Genomic DNA, 23,020 nt, shown 5'->3' on the forward strand with positions numbered 1-23,020 from the left:
AAGACAATCACTTCAGAGCCATCAAAACTCTTTTCTCTCCATACATGGGAAGAAAACATTACAGGGAGTTATTCATATATCATTTGCCCGATTTTATGCAATATTTTATTCCCAAAAACATGGTGAAACTTATCTTTATTTTAGTTGTCGACAGTACTTTCTGATTTATGATAAAAAGAGATATCGAAAAGTTCCGAAACCTTATTATGTCGACAAAACGAAACAAGAGCTTTGGAAATGCATGCAAAATAATGCATATTCAATCAGACATTTGCATATTTAAACATCACATTTCAGAAAACTTGTAATACACAAAACTCCTAATGTAATCAATCAGCTATGGTGATCTCTGTTAGCATTTTACTCACCTTATGGTCAATTTACTGACCGCTTGACTAATAAGTAGTTGAATTCTTTATAATGCATAGATATCAGTTGCATATTCTAATAATTCTATGTTTTCGCATTAATAATCTGGATTAAGTATATTAGTGCACACTAGCTGAGGTGTGAGAGGGCAGAGGAAGTCCTTACAAAAGCGTACTTGGCATCTGGATGGAGGCCCTTGTAGACGGCTAACATCCACTCGGGCTCTTTAGGAGTGTCATTGAAGAGAAACGCCTCCTTACTCAGATCCAGCTCCTGGAAGCTACAGATGGAAAACAGCAGGGAATCAGAATCTCTGATCTGACCATCTTCATTGCTGCTTACATTCATGAAGATATCATAATGTGAAATCTTACGCCACAAGGTAAAAGTCTGGAGGAGTGGTGCTGGATGTGAGCCATGGACTGAGACTTTCCTTTGGATTCTGGCCATTCACATTGTAGGTGCCCAAGAAAAAGCTGTTGAGTGGTTCACATGATGTCACAACGCAAGCCAAAGAGAGAAGCTGCCAGTATAAATTAAGAAGCATCTCACATAATGAAACCTCAAGAACTACTGTACTGCTAAGGTCAATGAAAGCAATTCCAACGCAGGAGTCTGTTTAATTCTGTTTTAAAATGACTACTTATGACTGCATCACTATGTTTGTAGGAATACTGTTCATGCACGTGCAGCTGTAGGACAGGTTTCCATCCAGAAGGGGGCACTGCTGACACAATACTGCAAATGTCCAGTCAAGGAGGATTATCTCCAACTTCAAAAAATACACTGAACTCAAATTTACTAATTTACATCAGTGAGATATTTTGGGAGGGCAAACATGTCTTTCCTGCCGTGTTCAGCAAAGACATGTTAAAGAGGTCATGAACCGATAAGATAAGAGTGTACTCTAAAAACATCCTGTTAGTTCCAGAACTCAAAACTGTCTCGTGAGTCTAAAAGCAGCTTCTATTGAAGCCAATCTGCCAAAACAAGAGGTCGTGGAATGTGCCACTTTATGATGTAATAGTAATTATATTGCGATATGAGGGGAAAAAATTTACAGGTTAAATATTTTAACCTAATATAACTAGAGAAATTGAGGGATTGGACATAGACCTGAAAAGTCTTTTTTATTGAGCCATTGTTCTTCTCAAAAAGTGCAAATGTGAAACATTGTTATTGATCCAACCACAACTGCTACTGATAGTGAAGCGCTCAAGTGGGAACTGTGGGTCATGCTGAGGTAATTAAAATGTCAAATTAATATTTTGCACTCAATTATTTACTTATTAGTCAAGTGGCCACATGATTTATGGGAAAATTATAGAGTGTAGTCTTTATCATCCTGCAGGGGTTTATCTTCTGACTGGGGTAGGGCTGCACGATAAATCACATGTGATATTAATGTGCATCTTGTCAGTAAAGCCAGTTCTGTAATCAGCTGTAAATCTCCATCACCTGCGCGTGTTCACATGGAGCAGCATTTACTACACAGAGCTGTTGTTCACCGTTCAATATCGCATGCGATTTATCGTGCAGCCCTACACCGGAGTATGCGATTTGTGCTCCATTTGTTTGATTACTAATGCCTGAGTAGTGCTGCGCTGCACTGCACACAGAGAACAAAAACGTTCAGCCTTGACTCTTTATTGTCAATGCTATTCAAATCTGGATAACGTACCATATTGAACAAAACTATGTAAATGCAAAACAGTATCCACGGTATAGCATAATCCATATCACAGAACAACATCATACCAATAGTCACTTTCATACCGGTATGGCGTGATCACTTAACAGTGGAAACTATTTCAAATACTCCATCATTTTTGCTCTTACAGATAAGAGTAATCCATCATTCGAAACTGTAAAGGGTCTACTTATTCACAATAACAACAAAACATTATCTTTTGTTACAAAGACAACAAACAGGATGTGCTTTCTGCTGTCTCAGTCTCTATGAACTGGAGCACAGCACAAAAATGAACCGAAACTAGGCTACTAGCTTCACAGAAATGAGAACTCTTATCTGTAGAAAGCTTTTCTTTTAAAATGAAATATTCTGATTATGTAATTTCATTTCTCTCTGAAGGCACGTCCACTGTACTGCAGAGATGGCAGCCAACACTGACTCAGAAGTTTATTGACACTAGTTTATTAATGATTAATTCAAATATCTCTTGAATATATTTCCTGACACATTCACAGTCATTACTTTTGTAGTACTTTGCAGCAAGCTTTAAGCCTGCGCTAGAGCTACCCTATATATTAAAGCAGTGTTAAGTATTAAGTTTCAGTATTAAGTAATGAAATTTACTTAATTGTGAAATGTAGGCCACATGGGACCGTGAAGGCCTCTGAAAAGCAGCAGATGCAAATTTTAAATCAGCATATGACATGACAGGCAAATGTTAGCATCAAGCATGACTGGCAGCTAAGCGCACCTGTAGTTCTGGATGTAGGTGTAGGCGTCCTCGTTCTTGAGGAGCTCACACTTGATGAGGTTATCCCGCAGGCCGAACTGGGGCATGCCGAGCATCTGGGATTTATTTGACAGGATGGGCTGGGAGTTTCGGATCAGCTCATCTCTCACCTCACTCCTCACTCTCTCCTGACTGAAACAAAGTCAACAAACTGCTTTATGACAGAAATACTAAATACTTTTATTCAGTTAGGATGCATTCAATTGATCAAAAGTGTCAGTAAAGACATTTATAATGGAACAAAAGATTTCTGTTTCAAATTATGCTTTTCTTTTGAGAAAAGTCTATTCATCAAAAAATCCTGAAAACAAATTTATTATGGTTTCCACAAAAATATGAAAAAGCTAAACTATTTTAACAGGGATAATAAATGTTTTTTAAAAAAAAATAGCAAATCAATATAAGTTCTGAAGGATCATGTGACACTGAAGACTGGCACAGCAATAAATGACATTTTATAATATATTACAATAGAAAACAGTTATTTTAAATTGTAATAATTTTTTCACAATGTTACTGTTTTTATTGTATTTTTTATCAAATAAACGCAACCTTGGAGAGAAGAAAAGACATCTTTCAAAGACATAACTTTAAAGAAATCGATTCAAATCGATTCTTGGAGTCACAGTTCAAATATTAAATCAATTTATGCACAGATTTTATTCTAGCTTACTGTTTTATGGTATTTTTCTTATTTGACTGCGGTACACAGTTTAAATAAAAAATCCCACTGAATTAACTGCAAACCTTGAAATTTAGTTTGTTGTTCTTCCCATTTTAGACAACTCAGTATTATAAAACAAGTCTACTTAACCTTCCACTGACGTTTTAATTAACTCAGTTTAAAATCAAACACACCCCACTCTTTATTTTCTCATTCATGCATGTTTCTTTAGAACACTTTAAGTAGTATTGCGAAATTGGATAAAATGTCAAATAAAAATAAAAATAAATTTGTGAGTCTATTACTGGGAGAAGACAAAAAAGGATTGTCAGAAGATCGACAGAAGAAAAAAGAAAGTTGTCTTTTGTCTACACTGAATTAGTCAGTTGGGAGTGATTAGATTAATGTACATTTACATTACTTTTAGTCATTTAGCAGAGGCTTTTATCAAAAAGACAACAGAAGCAATAAAACCAACAAAAGAGCAACTACATGGAAGTGCTGTGACAAGTCTAACCCAGTACACAAAGCAGTTTTTTCTAAATGATAAATAAAAACGAAACAAGTAGATAGAATAGCATAAGAACAGAGAACGATAGTGTTAAATGGGTCACGAACTGTGAAATCAAAACACGAACTTGATCGATTGACAAATAAGAGGTCACTGTACAATAAAAACTTTCTTGTGAGTCTAAAATCAGTTTATATTGAAGCCAATCTGCCAAAAGACAGGATGTGGAATGTGCCACTTTATGATGTAATAGTGTGGCTAAACCCCGCCTCCACAGGAGAAGATCAACGCCTGCTTCTACAGCACTGGCTGTTTAGCTCCGCCCACCGATTCATACATGTAGTGTAAATAATGAGAGGCAAACGCAGGTCTACACAGAAACCAAACGACAAAGACGCTCCAAATACAACACAACGCTGTGCATCGCCAACCTGAGGAAAAACACAGTCTTCACATCGCCTTCCTTCTGATCCCAACATTAAGAAAGAGTGGATTTACTTGATTTTTATATTGAAGATCCAGACCGTGTCAGTAAGTCCTTTGTTCACTTCCTTTTACAACGGATTCATTTACAAACCAGGCACAATTTCACAAAGATTTACACTAAAATACGACGTTGTGAAAACTACAATGGATCTGACAGTAATGTTGCACCGCACAAGTGTGAGTGCTCTCTATTGCTTTGTCTATTATTACAGATCATTTGATATGTACTTATATGATATGTAAGTGGGTGTTTAGTTCCAAGTCGACAATCCGGCACACCACAAACTCCAGCTAGTCCAAAATGCAGCAGCTAGAGTTACTTACTAGAACCAGGAAGTATGACCATATTAGCCCGGTCCTGTCAACACTGCACTGGCTCCCTATCCAGTGGCACCCCCAGAAAATATTAATAGGGGTGGCCAGATGAGGCCACAGTAAATATTGGGGTAGCACATCAAAATAAAGAAAAAATTTTGTATTTTTACCTTTACGTCATTTTTCAAAAATGTGCACCATCTTTTAGTTCAAATACTTGCATTTGGGCTGTTAACAAGCAAATGCAATCAGTATCAACAACTTTGCAATTGTTACGTCCTGTGACGTAGACTTGTGGTTGTATTGTGCTGGTGAATGTGTTCTATTTTCTTTTATCTCTCTCTTTCATGCAGCACTCCAAATCGTCCAAAGCTGATGTTAATTAGCAGGAGCGTGGCTTTTCTGTTGGCAGCCTGTAGAAAGCAGCAAAGAGACAGTGATCGACAGGAATCCCTCTCCAGCTGAACTGCTGTTGAAAAGCGAACTTATATTCTGTGGTGAAACCTGTTGTCTGAGTACAACCATTTAGACTGTGTGAGTTTAAATGTTTAAACCGTGTAGGGAGACGGGTGCCAATTTATGTGGATTATCCATCCCTAAACTTTTCTCCTGTTTATTTCTTGCTAGTCAGGGAGAGAGGTAAGATGACTGTTTTTATTTTTCTTTTCTTTTATTAGGTAATTTTATCTGGGTTTAAACTTTAGGAAGCCTTTGTTTTGTTTGTTATTTTGGCCTGGCCCTCTCCTGATGATCTGGGGCCCGTTCTTCGTACGTCGCTAACTCAGTTAGCTGGATTTGATTGTTGACGATTTGGCGTGATCTTGGATCGTTTGGTTCTTTGAAGCTCATCCCGGAGCTGCTGTCATAGCAACAGGTCCGCAAGCTTAAACCTGCTCGGGAGCAGCTTATTTCATGTAAACAGGATTAGATCGCTTCTTTTCAACCAGAACTGATACTCAAAATATGTCTGCTACCACCGCTACTTTATTACAAGTGTATCGTACTGATCCAGGGACAATAATTTAAAATAATAACCATTAAAAAATTATTTAAAAATAATATAAACATGCTGTGTAGTCCATAACAGCCTACTATAGACAAATATTTATTTGTCATAAAATTATTACTTCATAATTGTATTAGAGTCTTACACACATGCTATCCAGATAATAGAGTCGTGCATTATTTTGAGTGATGACTGCTATTATAAGAGTGGTTTGATGGAGCGCAGGAGATGCAGATAACATGATATTGACCCTTAAGAAACTTTCATTAATGCTGTCACGTAACAAATCTGTCCAAATATAAAATGAAATGAATAGATCATTTCTACATTGAAATAAAAATGTAAAGACTGTACAACTACTATAAATTGCGAATATAAATAATTGGGAATCATGAAAAAAATTCTAATAAAATAAAAACATGCATCTATTATCTGTTTCATGTATCTATTATAACATTTATGTAGTTTTGTTTGCTTGGCTATTTCCTTATAAAAGTCCAGAAATTTGTCAAGTTTTTCGTCGGGTGTCATTTTAAATTATATGACGTCATTACATTGCCGTCTTGCCACCAGCCAATCGCTGCACTGCTGATCATGGTTTCGAGTATCGATACATATCCCCTTTTAAGCCAACACATGAACGCGCAATTATCTCAGATAACTCAATCCAGCGATACTAATCATACACAACAGGTGTGTTCGAAGAAACCAATTAGCCGGATCATGATTAGCACGATGATATCATCTTGGATGTGTCATTTGATCTCGGATGTAATAAGCGACGTACAAAGAACGGGCCCCAGGTCTGTGGGACATACTTTAACCTGCAGTTACAAATGAATAAATAATGTTTTGTGAAACTAAAACCGCAAGTAGGGGGCACAAGTCACTGTTAATAAGTGAGTCATTGCGATTGAACTGAATCATTTAAACGTTGATTCACTCAGGAACGAAACACTATCATGTTGCTCAGAGACGCAAAACAGCGCTGTAGCTGTGTTTGGAATGAATTTTGTTTTAGAAATGGAGCAAAAACAGGGAATATGTTGTCTAAAACATAAGTCCCTTGATACTTCTAGTTTATTGAACTGTTGTATAAAATCAATATCACATTTGTAATTATGCTGGCTTTTGGGAAAAAAACGTCAGTCTTCGTGTGATAGTAACTATATGACATTATATACACATTATATAGATTTTCTGCCTCATAAATTGAAAAATTTTATAATTCTAAATTTCCAGTGAAAGCACACACTATAAATGCATATGCAAACTAGTCTAGACCATCAAGTGATGTATGCGCGCACTCTGTGTTTTGTTTGGACGGGGTAGGGCAGCTACCCTGGTGGCGCCAATCTGCGATCTTTTTGGTGTCTGCAGCAGGTGCTGAACTTTTTTATTTTTTTTTTACATTCTGCATTTTATTAATAGTACCCAGAGTTTAGGGGTGGCCCCTTGGGGACGCCCAAGTCCCTATCAAACATCATATAGATTTTAAAATCTTGCTTATTACTTATAAAGCCCTGAATGGTTTAGCACCTCAGTATTTGAACGAGCTCTTGTTACATTATAATCCTCTACGTCCGCTACGTTCACAAAACTCAGGGAATTTGATAATACCTAGAATATCAAAATCAACTGCGGGCGGCAGATCCTTTTCCTATTTAGCGCCTAAACTCTGGAATAACCTACCTAACATTGTTTGGGAGGCAGACACACTCTTGCAGTTTAAATCTAGATTAAAGACCCATGTCTTTAACCTGGCTTACACATAACATACTAATATGCTTTTAATATCCAAATCCGTTAAAGGATTTTTAGGCTGCATTAATTAGGTGAACCGGAACATAACCATAACACCCGATGTACTTGCTACATCATTAGAAGAATGGCATCTACGCTAATATTTGTCTGTTTCTCTCTTATTCCGAGGTCACCCATAGGTGTGATTGGCAAAGGACAAAAAAGCAGGAAACTTAACGGTGCACTTACCATGACGCGGCGACAGCCCCAACTTACCCCCCCCCCCCAACCACACACACCTACAATGACATAATTTATATAGTATAATAATAAATTAAAAATATTGTACTTGTTTTTTGTTTAAATGAATTTATAAATTAATTTTATAAGGGAAGAAAAAATTAAATACAAATCTAAATTAAATGATTGAACAAAAAACAAATCATAAATGGAGTAATGTGGTACATATGCTTCAAAGACTGGGCAAAATAGGGATGAATTCCAAAAAATCTGTCAATGATTTGCTGCTGACGTGCACGAAAACTAGCCATTTATTGGGCATTTCTTGTCCTCATTTCTATGGTGTCCTTTACATCTATTAAAAATAACATCTTTATTTCCCTCTATATTTTTGAAAGGTTTCTTTTCTTGTGTTTTTGTTCAGCCATTTTGTCAGTGTTTTATTATAGACTTCTATGATTGCTAATCCACAACAGATGAAGATTATTAGGTTGAATGTTCAGAATACGATTCCATGGGTTATATTTCAGGACAAATTTCGCGAATGAACAGCGACTCTTTAGTAGCACGTAGAACGCGTTCATGTCAAGTAAAGTTTTGGGGAAAAGCGCGTGGATTTTCGGAGAGCGTTTGTAACCTTGCACGTAGAGAGCGCTCTTCAGAGCGAAGATACATCGTTATCGGGAAACTCGACCCAGATCAGATTTAAGCATTCATTAAAGTGAATCAGTTCAAAGGAGTCATTAGTTTGCAAATCGGATGAGTCATTAGTGGACAGATATGTTAATAAGCTCCGCGCATATAACGTTACTCCCAAATATATTTTTAGGTCGCACAGATTAAATTTCAGGAGCATATGCGACAAAAATGTTGGCAATTTCGAGCCTTGTAGAAGCTGCTAAACTTTTTAGCTAGAAGTAAGCAATAACCAACATGGCGTTACTTTGCTAAGTTAGCCCAGAATCGTTTAACATTAATGTTATGGAAGCATGACAAAAGTGATCAATAGATTGGTTAAATTTTACTAGACCTGCATATAAAAATGAAAGACAATATATTGGATTTGCTTACATGAATCACCCGTGTTCACTGTCTTCGTCAGTCAACTGAAGCTGTTCACGTGAGTAGATGGTTGGGTGTGTGCGCATTCAGAACGGTGCGCGTACACTTTGAACTTCAATCGTGACAAATTATTGGACTACTTGCGGAGTGACATGACGACATGAATCAGACACACAAAAAACGTTGACAGTGGTGAGCGATCATTATGTTTACCAATACCCGACCCATTGCAACCGCCTACACCCTGAAACCGGTGTACTTTTTTTTTTTTGCATGATTTACGAGAGCATCATTTTCAGGTCGGAAAAGCCGGATTTCCGAATTTTTCCGGAAGAATCACACCCCTGTCACCGCAGCCACCAGATCCAGTCTGTATCCAGATCAGAGGGTCACTGCAGTCACCCGGATCCAGTACGTATCCAGACCAGATGGTGGATCAGCACCTAGAAAGGACCTCTACATCCCTGAAAGACAGCGGAGACGAAGGACAACTAGAGCCCCAGATACAGATCCCCTGTAAAGACCTTGTCTCAGAGGAGCACCAGGACAAGACCACAGGAAACAGATGATTCTTCTGCACAATCTGACTTTGCTGCAGCCTGGAATTAAACTACTGGTTTCGTCTGGTCAGAGGAGAACTGGCCCCCCAACTGAGCCTGGTTTCTCCAAAGGTTTTTTCTGCATTCTGTCACCAATGGAGTTTCGGTTCCTTGCCGCTGTCGCCTCTGGCTTGCTTAGTTGGGACACTTCATTTACAGATATATCGTTGACTTGATTGCAAATGATTGCACAGATACTATTTAAACTGAACTGAGCTGGATGATGACATAATTGAATTCAATGATGAACTGCCTTTTTGCATTATTGAGACAGTTATTTTCCAGTTTAATGCTGTTCAGTTGCTTTGTTACAAATTGTATTGTTAAAAGCGCTATATAAATAAAGGTGACTTGATTTGACCTATTCAAACAAGGCGTTCTGGGGAGGGGGTCAAAACAGGACAGAAACTAGCCTATTACTGCTAAATTATGATTATTTTGATGTAAAAATCTTGACAACATTATAAGTGGACCTCAGAGAACAGTACAAAATAATAAACAAAGGCAGTTCATGATCTCTTTAAACACAATATTAAATTATAGTTTTAAGGTACTATGATCTTAAATTATAACTTCACAGTCTCTACTTACAAACCACACTTTCAACAAGCAAACAGATTGTTCTTAACTTGAGTTCGAAAACAAAACCGTATGATCATTTAACATTGTAGAGCTTTAAGCAATTAGGACAATCGGGTCACTTTTGTTAAAATGCTGATAAAAGAGCATAAGGTTTGTATTTCTCTTTTATAGTATATGGCACCTAACTGTACACATGTCACTGTTTCAACTGTTGTGACTCGCTTCGAATTAATGACTGAATGTTTGCTGCTATGAATAGGCCTACTCTGCATTAAATAAGACCCAACTGAATGTGCCGATTCATGGTTTGAAAGCTGAAAATATGTATCAGGCAGCAGCGATTTTACCAAAATTAATAGGAGAGTCGCATAAAACTGACCGACGAGCTGAATCCGGCCCCCAGGCCGACAGCTGACCGGCTCTGGTTTAAATCAGGAACCACCCGGGGAAGCAGAATTATTAGAGCTACATATGTGTGCCTTTATTAAAACAGTGTAAAAATGACCTGAGCTAATTATATCTGCAGCACTTTGATAAAGTGGGAGATGTACCTGTCATACACGCTCTCTCCTCTGGTCCGTTCGTCCTCTTTCATCTGTCTGCTGCTGTTGGCTGCGTCTGCTCTCTCTGTAAAGGTGGAGACAGATTTCACAGACAATGCTTGAGTCAGATCAGTCTACAGCATTTCATAAACAGCACTTAAACGCAAGCCAGGCATCTGTCTGGAGAGTTTTCAAGGAACTGTGAGTCCTACAGCTCTTTTCCAGCACCCAGATTCCTTGAGTTCGTTCTGATAACAAGCACAGCAGAACAGGTCAAAGTTTCACCATGACAGCATGAATTAATCCATGAGGCCATGATGATGTCATGAGGGTGTAGAAAAGAGGAATGTGGGCGGGACCAAAACAAAGCTTCCTCAAAACGATTTCACACGGGGCAGGAAAGGTTGGGCAACTATGGTTTCCGCATTAACACAATACATTTCGGTTGGCTGAGATCTGAATAACAAATCATTTATAAAGCTTTGACTGGCTAATCGTGGCCTGTGGGGAGCACACTGCACTTTGCTGGAGCTGAGATGCATGTTTCAACACTAACGAAGAAAGACTGATAATAAAAAAACACATCTTATGGATGTTATTGTGAATGACATATTTGTGCATTTTGACCTTATGATGTTTACATCGCAACTTTGTGTGATTAATTCAGATTAGACGCTTGGATATTATCCATTCAATTCGGAAAAAGTCTCACTTTGTGAGCTCGGAATGGATTGGATTCTCTGCTTATCATTTCTAAAAGACACTCATGAAGTGGAAAATGCGAAATGAGAATGAAAATAATAATATTACACTTTTTAACATCAAGATTTTAGGTTACAATTCATATCCATTAGGGTCCAACGTCTGACAAAGACTGAACATGGGTTGTCAGATTCAAATCAAGTTGAACTGAAAGAGCATCATGAGCTTCAATTGGGACAAGAAAAGGAATTCAAATGCTCAAAGGTCACAAATGCCTTATTTAATTTGTGACCTATAAACGATTCAGAATCTGAAATAAAAACCTGGGAAATTCTTAGTTGCTCCCAGTGACAAAATTCTAGGAAAATTGTGACTGTGTCCTCTTTAAATGAAAGAGAAGAAGATCCTAGTAAAGATAAAAGTGATTCACAAAGCATCTTAACCCTTAAAAGAGCTCTTAAGTTAAAAAAGTGTTAGGAGTAAGGAGGAGGACTTTTAAGAGGAGTTTCTTTAGCAGAGGAGACAATGGCCAAAAGACCAAGAGGGAGAAGAATGTGCTGCAGACAATGTATGACAGTGACTTAATAAGACACTAGATTAGATCGTGTAGGACTCATGCTTGTGACCGATCTTATTAGACACAACAGCATCTATATATACATACAGTGCTTAGACCACCACCCAATGATTACCAAAACCATTTGTATGTTTCTCTAATGGTTAATCCACCACTATGTATAAGTTTCTTAGTCCCAATAGCATTTCTAATGCTAAAATATAATTACTGTTGGGATTTAAAGATAGACTGCACAAAAGTTTAATCAAAAGCAAGACTTTGAGACCAACCAGAAACTATTTGGAAATCAATAACAGCAGAGACTGTGGAAAAGTACTTAAAACACAACGCCAGCAAGAATGCAAGGCTAAAAGATGGGATACAAAATACAAATAAAATATAGTTTATAAAATAAATTTAGTTTCGTTTTGTTATTATGTGTGAATAAGGACTATTTAGTTGTTTCAGTTTGTTATTTGCCCAATAAATGACAACAGAATTTGAAACTACTTTTTTTGACAGATTCCTAAAATACTTGTTTCCTCACGTCATGACCGGTGGTTTCACAGATTTGAGCATGTGTGTGTGATTAGGGTAAAATAGGAAACCGGAAATAATAGACCCTATTTAAAGGTGCTCTTTTTCTCTTCTTCTTGGCCATCCAATCCCAGTCTTCAAAAGGGCGTGTGATGCCTAGCAATGGGTCAGCGCCGGTCCTGAATCACTCCTAGTTAGAAATCTTTAGGCTGAATCAGGAGCTCACTGACAGGAAGCTTTAAGAATATGGGGCCAGATCTTAAAACCCAGGCTTATGAGCTCTCAGAATTTTTATTTAAGATGATGTAATAGTTTTTTGTGTTTGTAATTGAATTTTCATTACTTTTTTAAATCTTTGGGTGTTTCTAAAATAGTGACAAATAAATAGCAAAAGTGCAAATATTCCAGAATTAGACTTTTTAAAATACTTTTTTAGATGTGAAATAATATGTCACAAAACAGGACACAGTCAGCTATGTTACCCCAAAATACTTAATAGTGTTAGTGGTAAATAAGCAGAAAAGTACATGAAGATAGAAGGTAATACACAGACGTGACCAGTTTATAACACTTTTAGATACATTAAGCCATAAGTACACATACTCAAAACACAGGATTACACATTCATGTATGTCTCTATATCAAAGCCTATCTACTCAGCATTTCTGAATATCAAAAGGTTTTTATTATTATTGGTTAAATCGAGCATTTTCGGCGCTCTGTGAGTCGGAAAGCCCACAAGTTCTCTCTAGGTAGTCAGCTCACTGGGGATTGAGACACAGCCCGAGTCAATCACGACTAAACACACTGCACTATGACAAACCAGAAGAACCGAGCTATTTTGTCTACTTACCGAGCTAACAGTGAACACACACACACACACTCGTAGTTATTTACATAGAGATATCTAGATATCGATTTACTTTGTTTAAAGTTATATCTAATCGTGAGCACTTTTCTTACCATTTAATCCAGTCGTGTTAGACATCTCCCTGTTTTCGCATTCTGACTCTATTTACACACGGAGTCACGGAGCGACTCGACTTCATTTGACTCTAAATAGCTTTTGGCACCGAGCACTACTATGTTGAAGGATCATGAATATGAATGCTGTCATTCTGACGTCGCGTCGGTCCTAACCGTCCTCTAACGTCCAGAAACGTAAGTCTTCACTAACGTCAGCTTTGCAGCCAATCAAATAGGCCGTTGGATTAATATCACAATTCATTAATTATTCATGAGCACTGCTTTCGCCATAGTAGGATTCGTCACGACGCCTCAAATTCGTTTGCAGACGCGCGCGGTCAAAACACAAAGCAATAGAGTTGAATCAAGCTCGACTAGAAATATAATCAGCAAGTTATTGAGAAACAACACCGAAAGTCCAGTCCAAAATTGTATCCATTGATATCTTCCTTTCAGGCTACAACTACAAATCTATTATGCAAATATGAATTTAGACAACACTTATATTGTAAGTGTGCCTGCGTGTTGATATCTAAAACTATTATTAAAACTATCAAAAATAATATGTTTGATAATTAAAATGATTATGAAATAAGATGTAATACAAATAAATGAAAAGCTTAAAAAGCTAAAACGTAAAGTTAGAAATGTTGCCTTGGTAATAAATATGTTTAAAGGAGCTATGTGGAGGTTTTTACTTAAAAAAATCTTTAAGATAGAGTTTTCATTTGTACATGTATGAGCCAACCATGATGTAAAAAAAAGAATGACACCTCGACTGTCCAACACGGTTGCCTCTATCAGCCTGTAGGCTCAATTGTGTGTGGAGGAGTCGGGCCCGAATTGGCGCGAAAATTCACAAAATGTGACGTCATGTTCGTTCTCGTCTACTTGGGCTTACAACCGTACGCAGCGGCAATAGTGTTTTCAAATGGACTCTGCGGATGGAAAGAAGCGACCAGCCTCCAGCACAATTCAGACACCCACGGACACTCCTCGTAAGTAAAAAAAAAAAAGCAAAAAAAAAAAAGCGCGTGCACACTGAGAATGAGCATGAGACTGGCTGCAGTTCCTCTAACGGCCACTGGTGTCAGTAACGGTTAGAAATTTCAGAACCTACGCAATGCTCCTTTAAGTTAGAGGACTAAGATTGCACAAACTAAAACTAAGTAGATAAATAACAATTTTACATAATAGAATGACACAAAAATTACTTAAACTAAAATTGGTAGCTTAACTGAAAATATGAATACAGCATCAGTAAGTTTTACTAAATCATCACTGTTAATAGTTAATAAATGGACACAGAAGATCCAGACTGAGACAGACTACTAATGATCTAACAAGCTTGTGGTTATAAAAACAGTGCTGATGATGCAGTGCTGGCATGTGGATCTTCTGGTCTGTTTACTCAAAGAAGTCCATGCAAATTGAAAGAGCAACAGCCACATTTGTTTCTGTAAGGGTTTCAGTGTTTGCATGATTATAGATTATAGAGACCACTGTACAGTAAACAGTTAAAGCAAATATACTGTTTTTATCACCAATTAACACAGAGAAGAGACATCTCACAGGTCCATGACAAACCTACGTTGTACTGCGAGAATTCAATGCTTCCCTGATTTAAAATGACCAGTTCTGCACAAAAGCATCTAAACGTGCTCTCACGCTTCACTGAAGTCTTTAAACACTAGCTCCTTAGGATATGAACATGTGCGACTGCATTACCTGCCTAATTTCTGCAATGCTTTTTATGCTCACTAAGGCTGCATTTATTTGATCAAAAATACATATACATATAATACTGTGAAATATAATTACTATGTTACTATTACTATTTGAATGTATTTTAAAATGCAATTAAATCATGTGATGGCAAATGCAATGCTTACGTGATTTCTTAACGTGTCTCATCTTGACAGTCGTCGCTCCAGTTGACTTTCTCAGTGATCGAGCTCCTTTTGACATCTTACGGTACTTGGTAAGCCAGTCAAATTTTGGTTTGTCCTTCGGATACTGCTCACAGACATCTGAAAGTTTAAAAGACAAGTTTACTTCATAACACAAATGAATTAAAGTTCAGGATGAAACACTTTCAAGTGATAAATATTAAGACAGAAATGATGATATAAATAGATTGGTCTCACTCAGCTGATCACTGTCTCTGAGGACATCAATGATTTCTTTGTATATTTAAAGAGGCAAAGTGGAACTGTATTTTCCTCTCTTTTGATGCCATTCTCTCTCTCAGAACTACAAGCCGCAATTTCACACTAACATCAGCATCTAATGACTCAGAAGAGCCAGAACTTCCCTTTTCAAGCAAGTGGCTGCTGTTGTTTATAGTTTCTATTTTACCACAACTGATCTACAAGATAGTAGCCGCTTACCTTGCATATTTCTAATATTCTTCCGGTTAATGAGCACATCTGAGCCCGTGATACTCGCCATCAGCGCTCAAGGGATGAAAGTCCTTTTGTTAAACATCACTCAGCAGAAGCACATTTCCTCTTTAGACTGTCAGATGAAATGACCTTCAAATGATGTTCTTGTTCAACTCGCAAAGATATACTGGAGATCCACAATCCTTAGAGCAAACTGCGATTCCTGCTACTTATTCTGTGTGTTAAAACCCACAAACTGAGTAGAAGCAGACAACCTACTTTTTTTGAACTCAAACTCCGCCTCTCACACCCTTCTGTTCCACAATCTCATCCTCTCTCGTCTTCCTGAACGTGTGTTTGCTAGATTTAGCTGCTGTCTGAGAGCTGAGCACACTGGCTGCTTAGCTTCTTCTGTCTGAATAACCTATAGACGGTTTATTAAAGAAATATATAGCATTCAGAGGCTGTATAGCTTAGCTTCCCTGTAAGCGCTTATTACACAATGATTCCAAAAGTACCATTTTCCCAGGTAAATGAATGACAGAACAGGTCAGCTGATGTCTTTCGCTTTCGGACAGCTTTGCTGTGTTTGAATGGGTTTCAGCATTTCATTAGGATGAATGGAAACGTGTTTGGCAGGTTTGCTGTGGATGGTACGAATGAAACGCTTTCTTCTGCATCACTGCCATGTGGATTCCCCTTCATTCAATGGACTACTGAACAGACCGCACAATTCTTCACAAAAGCATCCAAATAAGATTAAATGTGTTCTCGTATTTTTCTAATATAAGGCTTTTAAAAGATTTTCTGTGTTGTTGATAAGTGTCTTTTTTTTAACACAGTAATATTGTGAAATATTACTAGTTTTTCTCTTTGAGTGCATTTTAAACTGTAATTTATTCCTGTGATGGTAAAGCTGTATTTCCAGCATCGTTACAACAGACTTCAGTGTCACATGATCTTCAGAAATCATTCTAATAATGTGACACATTGTTATTTTCAGGATTCTTTGATGAATAGAGTTCAAAAGAACAGCACTCTTTTGAACTAGAATCTTTTGTAACATTACAAATGTCTTTACTGTCTCTTTGTTCAACTGAATGCATCCTTGCTAAATAAAAGCAGCTTTTGAAAAGTAGTGTGTGTAAAAGGAACTTCATCATAATATAATGCCTCACCGCTCCATGCCCGATTGACTTCACTGAGGAAGAGACGCGTATGAGAACCGAAAGGTAACTTCAGCTCCAACTCTTCTTCGAAAAACGTTACTCGTACCTGAGTATCTGCACCTTTGTAGTGACAAATTAAAGTAGGCCACGCTGAATACTGATGCACTGACTTTATGATGTTGAGTAGCAGCAAACACTGTAACTCACCAACAACAGCAAGCTCATCTGGAGATGAAACTGAGGAGATATCAGATAAAACCAGTCACGTTTACCATGAAAGTGCACTTCCAATTCAAATAAATCAAATAATTCATACTTACCTTCAACAACTGAAAAGTCATAAGAAATGGGTATGATTTCATCCAGTGTGACATCATCACCAGTGATGGCCATCCTTCGATGGGAATATATGAATAACCTGAAAAAATTCAATAAGATAAACAGAACAAGTCGAAAGTCTGCGAATGCAACATCATTTATCTTTTTTGGTTTTTGCAATTCTATAACTAATTATGAACTCAATATTATTGTATATGCTGTTACTAAAAGACAAAAATAATACTAATAAAAAAAATCTGATAATAAATCATTTATAAAGCCTTTTTTGGTTTGTTTTCCCACAAGAGAAAGACTGTTGATTTTGGATGCATACCCAGCTAACAAAAACATGATCTAAGAACATTTTGAGTTACGAAAATGTTTAAAAATGCTTCCTCTTGGTTATGTGAATGTAAAAAGACCACATTAATGGAACAATCAATGTTATAATTTAGTAAACATTATGGTAATGCTATATTTGAATGTTCTATAAATCATCTAAAAAAAATAAACAGCAGTAACATTTAAAAAAAAAAAAAGTTTAACAAAAAGATTAATTAACAATATGTAAATGATGATTTTGAGCTAACGTTTTGAGATCGTTATTAAAGACCGGATAACTTTAAACATGCATTATATTATCATTACTGGAATAATGTTTGTTTCATAACTATGAGAGAACCTTACCAGAGTGTTCCCTGTTAGCTGGGTACCTGCTCAAAGCTTTAGTCAATTTTAGATGGTAGATGTTACAACTACATGAACTAAAACGCACAAAATTACAAGTGTGGATTCTGTAGTAATGCACAATAATGTTATTGGTGAAAATTATTATATTATTTTTCTTAAAAGTCCATGAACTCACGCATGTTCCTTGTTTTGTTGCACCAGTCCAATCAGTTTGCTCTCTCTCACACCATTCAGCAGTAAAACACACTCCACAGCATGTGTTGGGCTGCTAAGGAAATCTGACACAATTCATCACCTTTCTATCAACCGAGATATTATGCTGACTGATGCTCGGTTTATAAGAGCATTATCACACTGCAGACCGGCGACATCTAGCGGACCCGTCAGGAATGACACATGGGAATTTCCTTTTTTCATTAAAACTTGGGCATGATCGATAAAAATAAAATAAAAAAACGGTGTATGCTTAGCTTGATACACTATAAACAGATATCTAGAAATGTTAACTACGCGACATTCACAACAGTTTAAATATATTTTTATAGGCCAACATATCGTAGGCAATACATAGAGAGTGCAACGTTTCGCAGAAAACTTAAGTTCGTAGCTACGTAATAAAACATGCACGTAAGAATCAATCACGGCTTTAATCTGAAAAGAAATACACGTTTGCAAATTGCAATGCACGGTTTCAGATGAGCGCTGAGAGGATACTATGATGCAGTTTTCCCCTTTGGCCAAAGTCTCTTGAATTGCCACGGACTGATCCATCATTCACAGCCAGTCTGCGCCGGAAACTTCAAACGCAAGAGGTGTCATTTACGATCAGTTTACACCAACAAACGTTTAAAGTGTGCCGGATAGCGGTCTGAAGTGTTTGTCCGTCTTCATGGTTTCCTCCGCGAGCGCAGATGACACTTCCCGTCTGATAATGCCACGCCGCAGATCCAAGAGTTCACGTTCAGAACTCAAATCATAGTTTCATCATAGCGTCTGTAATCGGTTAGCAAGATCTTCATCAGCCACTCTAATAGAGGCTCCTTTAGATGTATTACTTTTCTTCTTGCCAAGAAGAGGCGTCAGAGACTGCAGAGACACCAAACTTGGACTCAGATCCCACCCAATACTTTAGACACATGCACTAGTTGGCGCTATTGTTTTATATACATTATAACCTTGGTAATTGAAAAAAATATGAAATTAATTAAGTATTTAAAAAAACTTACACTTGAAACAAACCTAAATGAAAAATTATAAACATATTTTAATTAATTGAAACAACTGAAACCCCCCGCCCCCCCCAAAAAAAACACTTAAGAAAACTAATATAACTAAAATAAAATTATAAACTGAGAATACATATATAAAAGCTAATTCAAAATATTAATAAATAATAGTATAATACAAAAATAACAGATTAGTGAACTAAAACAGATGTAAATTGGAAAGCCGAGCACTGCATTGTGGGATATGAGTATTAAGAGCAGTGGTGTTTCTAGCTTGTAGCTTTTAGTTCTACCCCTAAACAAAATTCATATATATATATATATACACTATACATAAAGTGAGTGATGATAACATATTTGTTTTATGTTTTGTATATAAAAATAAAAAATTATACAAAATCACATTTTAGTGTGGGGTTATGTAAGCTATTTGAACAGAAAAAATTGTGTTGTTGCCCTATGAGCAAAAGCATTGCATAGTGATAAATGAGCCTATTTTAGCATGATAGTGTCACGGTTGGTGATCCGCTGGCTCATTCTGGTCTTGTGTGTTTGTGTGTGTGTGTGTGTGATCAGCGGCAGCTGCATGTCATCTTCGCAGCCTATTTAATGCCCTGTCTTTCGTCTGATGTTTGTCAGATCGTTGTTGGAGTTTCCCCGTGTTGTTTCCTGTTCCTGTTCTCCTTGTGTGTACCTTCTGCTGTATTGAGTTAATCGTGTCATGCTGTACCTGTTCCAGTCTCGTTGTGGATTTTACTCCTGATTCATCACACATCCCCCCCTGGAATTCTTCACTCTGTCATCACTCATCTGTCCTGGATTGCCCATCGAAGTCCCTGCATCACCACTCTCCTGCTGGCTGCAACGTGTTGGACCTTTTGGTTGTTTTCTCAATAAAGAGATCTTTTACTTGCACTTGCATCCGCATATATTTTACGTAACAGATAGTGTCGGTTATGTATGCAACCGAGGTTCTATGACTGGCAGAAGACTGCCAGAGGGCATAACTGAGTGGAATATCTTTCTGTCCTCCTCCTAATATAAAAGCTGTCACCTCCTGACCTTAATGACGTGTCTGTCTATAATGCCTCCTTACATGTCATAAATTCCTGTCTCAGATACATAACATTTTTTCAATTTCCTTGGCTGCAGGGATCTCGCATGACAAACCTCTTGATGCATCTGAAGGTCTACCGAGTGAAATGCTGGCAATATCACTTAATGTGTTGTTAACAATAGTTACTGGACAATATATTGGGAAAAAAAGCTGGATTTGGCCACAACATCACTTTGGAATCTTCTGAAGCACACTATAAACATTGCGGGGCCACAGAGAGCACATTTAATTCATGACGCATTTTGCAAAAGAAATGGCTATCAAAAAAATTGGTTTTCAAAGAAAGCCATTCAATCTCTGCTAATGGCAGTAGTTCAAATGGATATACGCAAAGATTTTCACAAACAATATTAAAATCCCACTGTGGAATCATGACTCTACGGGGAAAATTTTACCTGTTAAGACCTTTTAAAAAAAGCAACCACCAATTTATGCTTCCCAATAGCGATCCTTCACTCTCATCATCTGCATTATCATCACTGTCAATCATTCCTGGTTCCTTATGTAAAACAGATTCTTCTTTCGAGAGCAATGAGTCTGTGGCTGCCAATGAGAAGTGTCAGTATCATCTGGAAATAATGCAAAATCAGGCTTAGAGGTTAGGTTCCCTAAAATGCTTGATGCTTAGGCAGCTCGGACACTGGTCAAGTCCCCTGGCAAGGAGTTTTGCCTTATAAACATGCTTGCAGACTGAATTTTGTAATTGGCACTCTCGCATATTTTCTCATCATAAACAACGAAATGCAGATATACGTATATTGTAAGTAAGAGATTCATTTAAAAATGTATACTGTACAGCTTCAATGATTAATGTCAATGATTCAATGTTCTTTGATAATGTAAATGTTCGCTTTCTCTATGTAATTTATTTGCTGTGTGAATAAAAGTGGAAATTAATGCATAACTTACAATATTTAATTAAATTGTGATCAGGTTACATACAAATTCAGTAGTATTAAAAATATTTTATGACATCTGGTACTCGCCTAAAAAGCCAGGTTTGTGATATGCGTAGTTATTAGTCTAAACATTAGGCTTCTGTAGTTGGTTCACCCTCCACCTGTGTCTGAATGTGTGAGTGTGATTTCACCGAGTACATGTTCCTGGATCCACATCCTTGTTAATAATGGAACAACATTCAAATCAACCAATCAGAATAGAGGGATAACTTTTCAGGAAATATCTATTTTAGGCTTACAATCAGGGTTAGGTGCTTCAACATCCTTGTTAATCAGCTATCATTTCACACTGATTTTAAGAATAAATTATGGATAGGGTTAGGTTTAGGGATTGAGTTAAGTCTTTATTTTTGGACAATAATGTTGATCCAGGAATATGTTTTACTTGGCAAAATCATGGCGTCCGTCTGAGTGAAAGATTACTTCTTCGGGTGCACACTCTGAGTCCTGAACAGGTTAACTGACCCACACAGGTATATGATATTGACGTGTGGTGCAAATGAACGGTAGAAACTGGATCACGTATTCCATTTATTTCTCTTGTGCATCCACTCTAGATGCCACCCTGGGTGGTTGACCATGTTCCCCATACCTAAATCCGCAACTGATTAAGACACCTGACAATTTGGACTTTAATGACATTGCATTTAAATTCATAGACATTAATGGAGTTGATCCCCCTTTGTAGCAACACTTTCCATTTTGAAATGTTTCTATGGGAACTTTTGCCTATTCATCAAGTAGAGCATTTGAGGTCAGGCACTGATGTTGGACGAGAAGGCCTTGCTATTTATCTCTGTACGAGTTCATCTCAAAGGTGTTTAATAGGGTGGATGTCAGGGCTCTGTGTGGGCCAGTCAAGATCTTCCACACCAAACTCATCCAATCATTTATTTATGGACCTTGCTTTGCGCACTGGGTACAAGCTAGAATAGAAAAGAGCCTTCGCCAAACAGTTCCCACAATGTTGGAAGCATAGCTTTTCCAAAAAGTCTTGGTATGCTGAAGAATTAAGAAGTTTCCACTGCTCCAGATTCCAGTGGTGGCGTGCTTTACACTACTCCAGCCAATGCTTGGTGATTTGTGTCTTGCATGCAGCTTCTTGTCCATTGAAACCCATTCCATGATGCGCCAACCACACAGTTTTTGTGTTGATTTTAATGCCAGTGGAAGTTTGGAACTTTTCAGCGATGGAATCAGCGGAGTGTTAACGACTTATACACACCATGTCTGAATTCACTTAACTCTTCAGAATGACCCCCCCAAACAGAGTTATAATAAAAAAATGTATTGGCTCTTCCAAGCTTTATAATGACAGTGAATGGTGGTTAAGATTTTTAAGCCCAAAAAAGTGCATACATCCATCATAAAAAGTACTCTACACGGCACCGGAGGGTTAATAAATGCCTTCTGAAGCTAAGCGATGCACTTGTGCAAGAAAATTATCCATATTTACAACTATATAATCTTCCACAAACTGTCGTACTTGCTTTCAAGAGAGAGTGGCATCCGGAAGATGACGTATGTAGGCATAGCATAAGCTCCGGTGAGATGTGGTGAACACGGAAGTGCAGAGGATAGAGCAAAACAAAACACTGATCATGAATTAGAAGTACAAAACGAGGATTTGTAAAGAAAATTGTTGGAGGATTTGGATATAAGTCAAGAGGAGACTTTGCTGTAAACAAAACTTGGTTCTTGCGAGACTAGTGTATTCTCAACGGAGCTTCCTCTACGTCATACACCAGCTGCCGGAACACCACGCCATGTTATTTTTTTATATAATTGTTTTTG

General features: G+C 37.4%; 1 protein-coding gene across 4 annotated transcripts in view; it reads right to left on the bottom strand.

Annotated features, from left to right (window-relative positions):
* The window catches only part of LOC132102730 (type II inositol 1,4,5-trisphosphate 5-phosphatase-like), a 36,001-nt gene extending 16,970 nt beyond the window's left edge, over positions 1 to 19,031 (bottom strand). Inside the window, exons 1-10 of one of the 4 annotated variants that reach the window (XM_059507356.1) lie at positions 18,638 to 19,031; positions 18,100 to 18,178; positions 17,237 to 17,334; positions 17,124 to 17,141; positions 16,926 to 17,036; positions 15,256 to 15,393; positions 10,612 to 10,687; positions 2,814 to 2,984; positions 744 to 845; positions 535 to 649 (exon numbers count right to left, since the gene is read on the bottom strand). In XM_059507356.1, coding sequence (XP_059363339.1) covers positions 535 to 649; positions 744 to 845; positions 2,814 to 2,984; positions 10,612 to 10,687; positions 15,256 to 15,393; positions 16,926 to 17,036; positions 17,124 to 17,141; positions 17,237 to 17,334; positions 18,100 to 18,178; positions 18,638 to 18,698 — 969 coding nt within the window. In that variant the 5' untranslated portion in view covers positions 18,699 to 19,031. Of the gene's footprint in view, positions 1 to 534; positions 650 to 743; positions 846 to 2,813; positions 2,985 to 10,611; positions 10,688 to 13,360; positions 13,504 to 15,255; positions 15,394 to 15,753; positions 16,545 to 16,925; positions 17,037 to 17,123; positions 17,154 to 17,236; positions 17,335 to 18,099; positions 18,179 to 18,637 lie in introns of those variants that run through there. The other 3 variants (XM_059507355.1, XM_059507357.1, XM_059507358.1) reach the window with 3 other exon arrangements.
* Positions 19,032 to 23,020: the final 3,989 nt, after the last annotated feature.

The sequence above is a fragment of the Carassius carassius genome, chromosome 24 (assembly GCF_963082965.1).
Source record: "Carassius carassius chromosome 24, fCarCar2.1, whole genome shotgun sequence".
In the NCBI taxonomy this organism is placed as follows: Eukaryota; Metazoa; Chordata; class Actinopteri; order Cypriniformes; family Cyprinidae; genus Carassius; species Carassius carassius.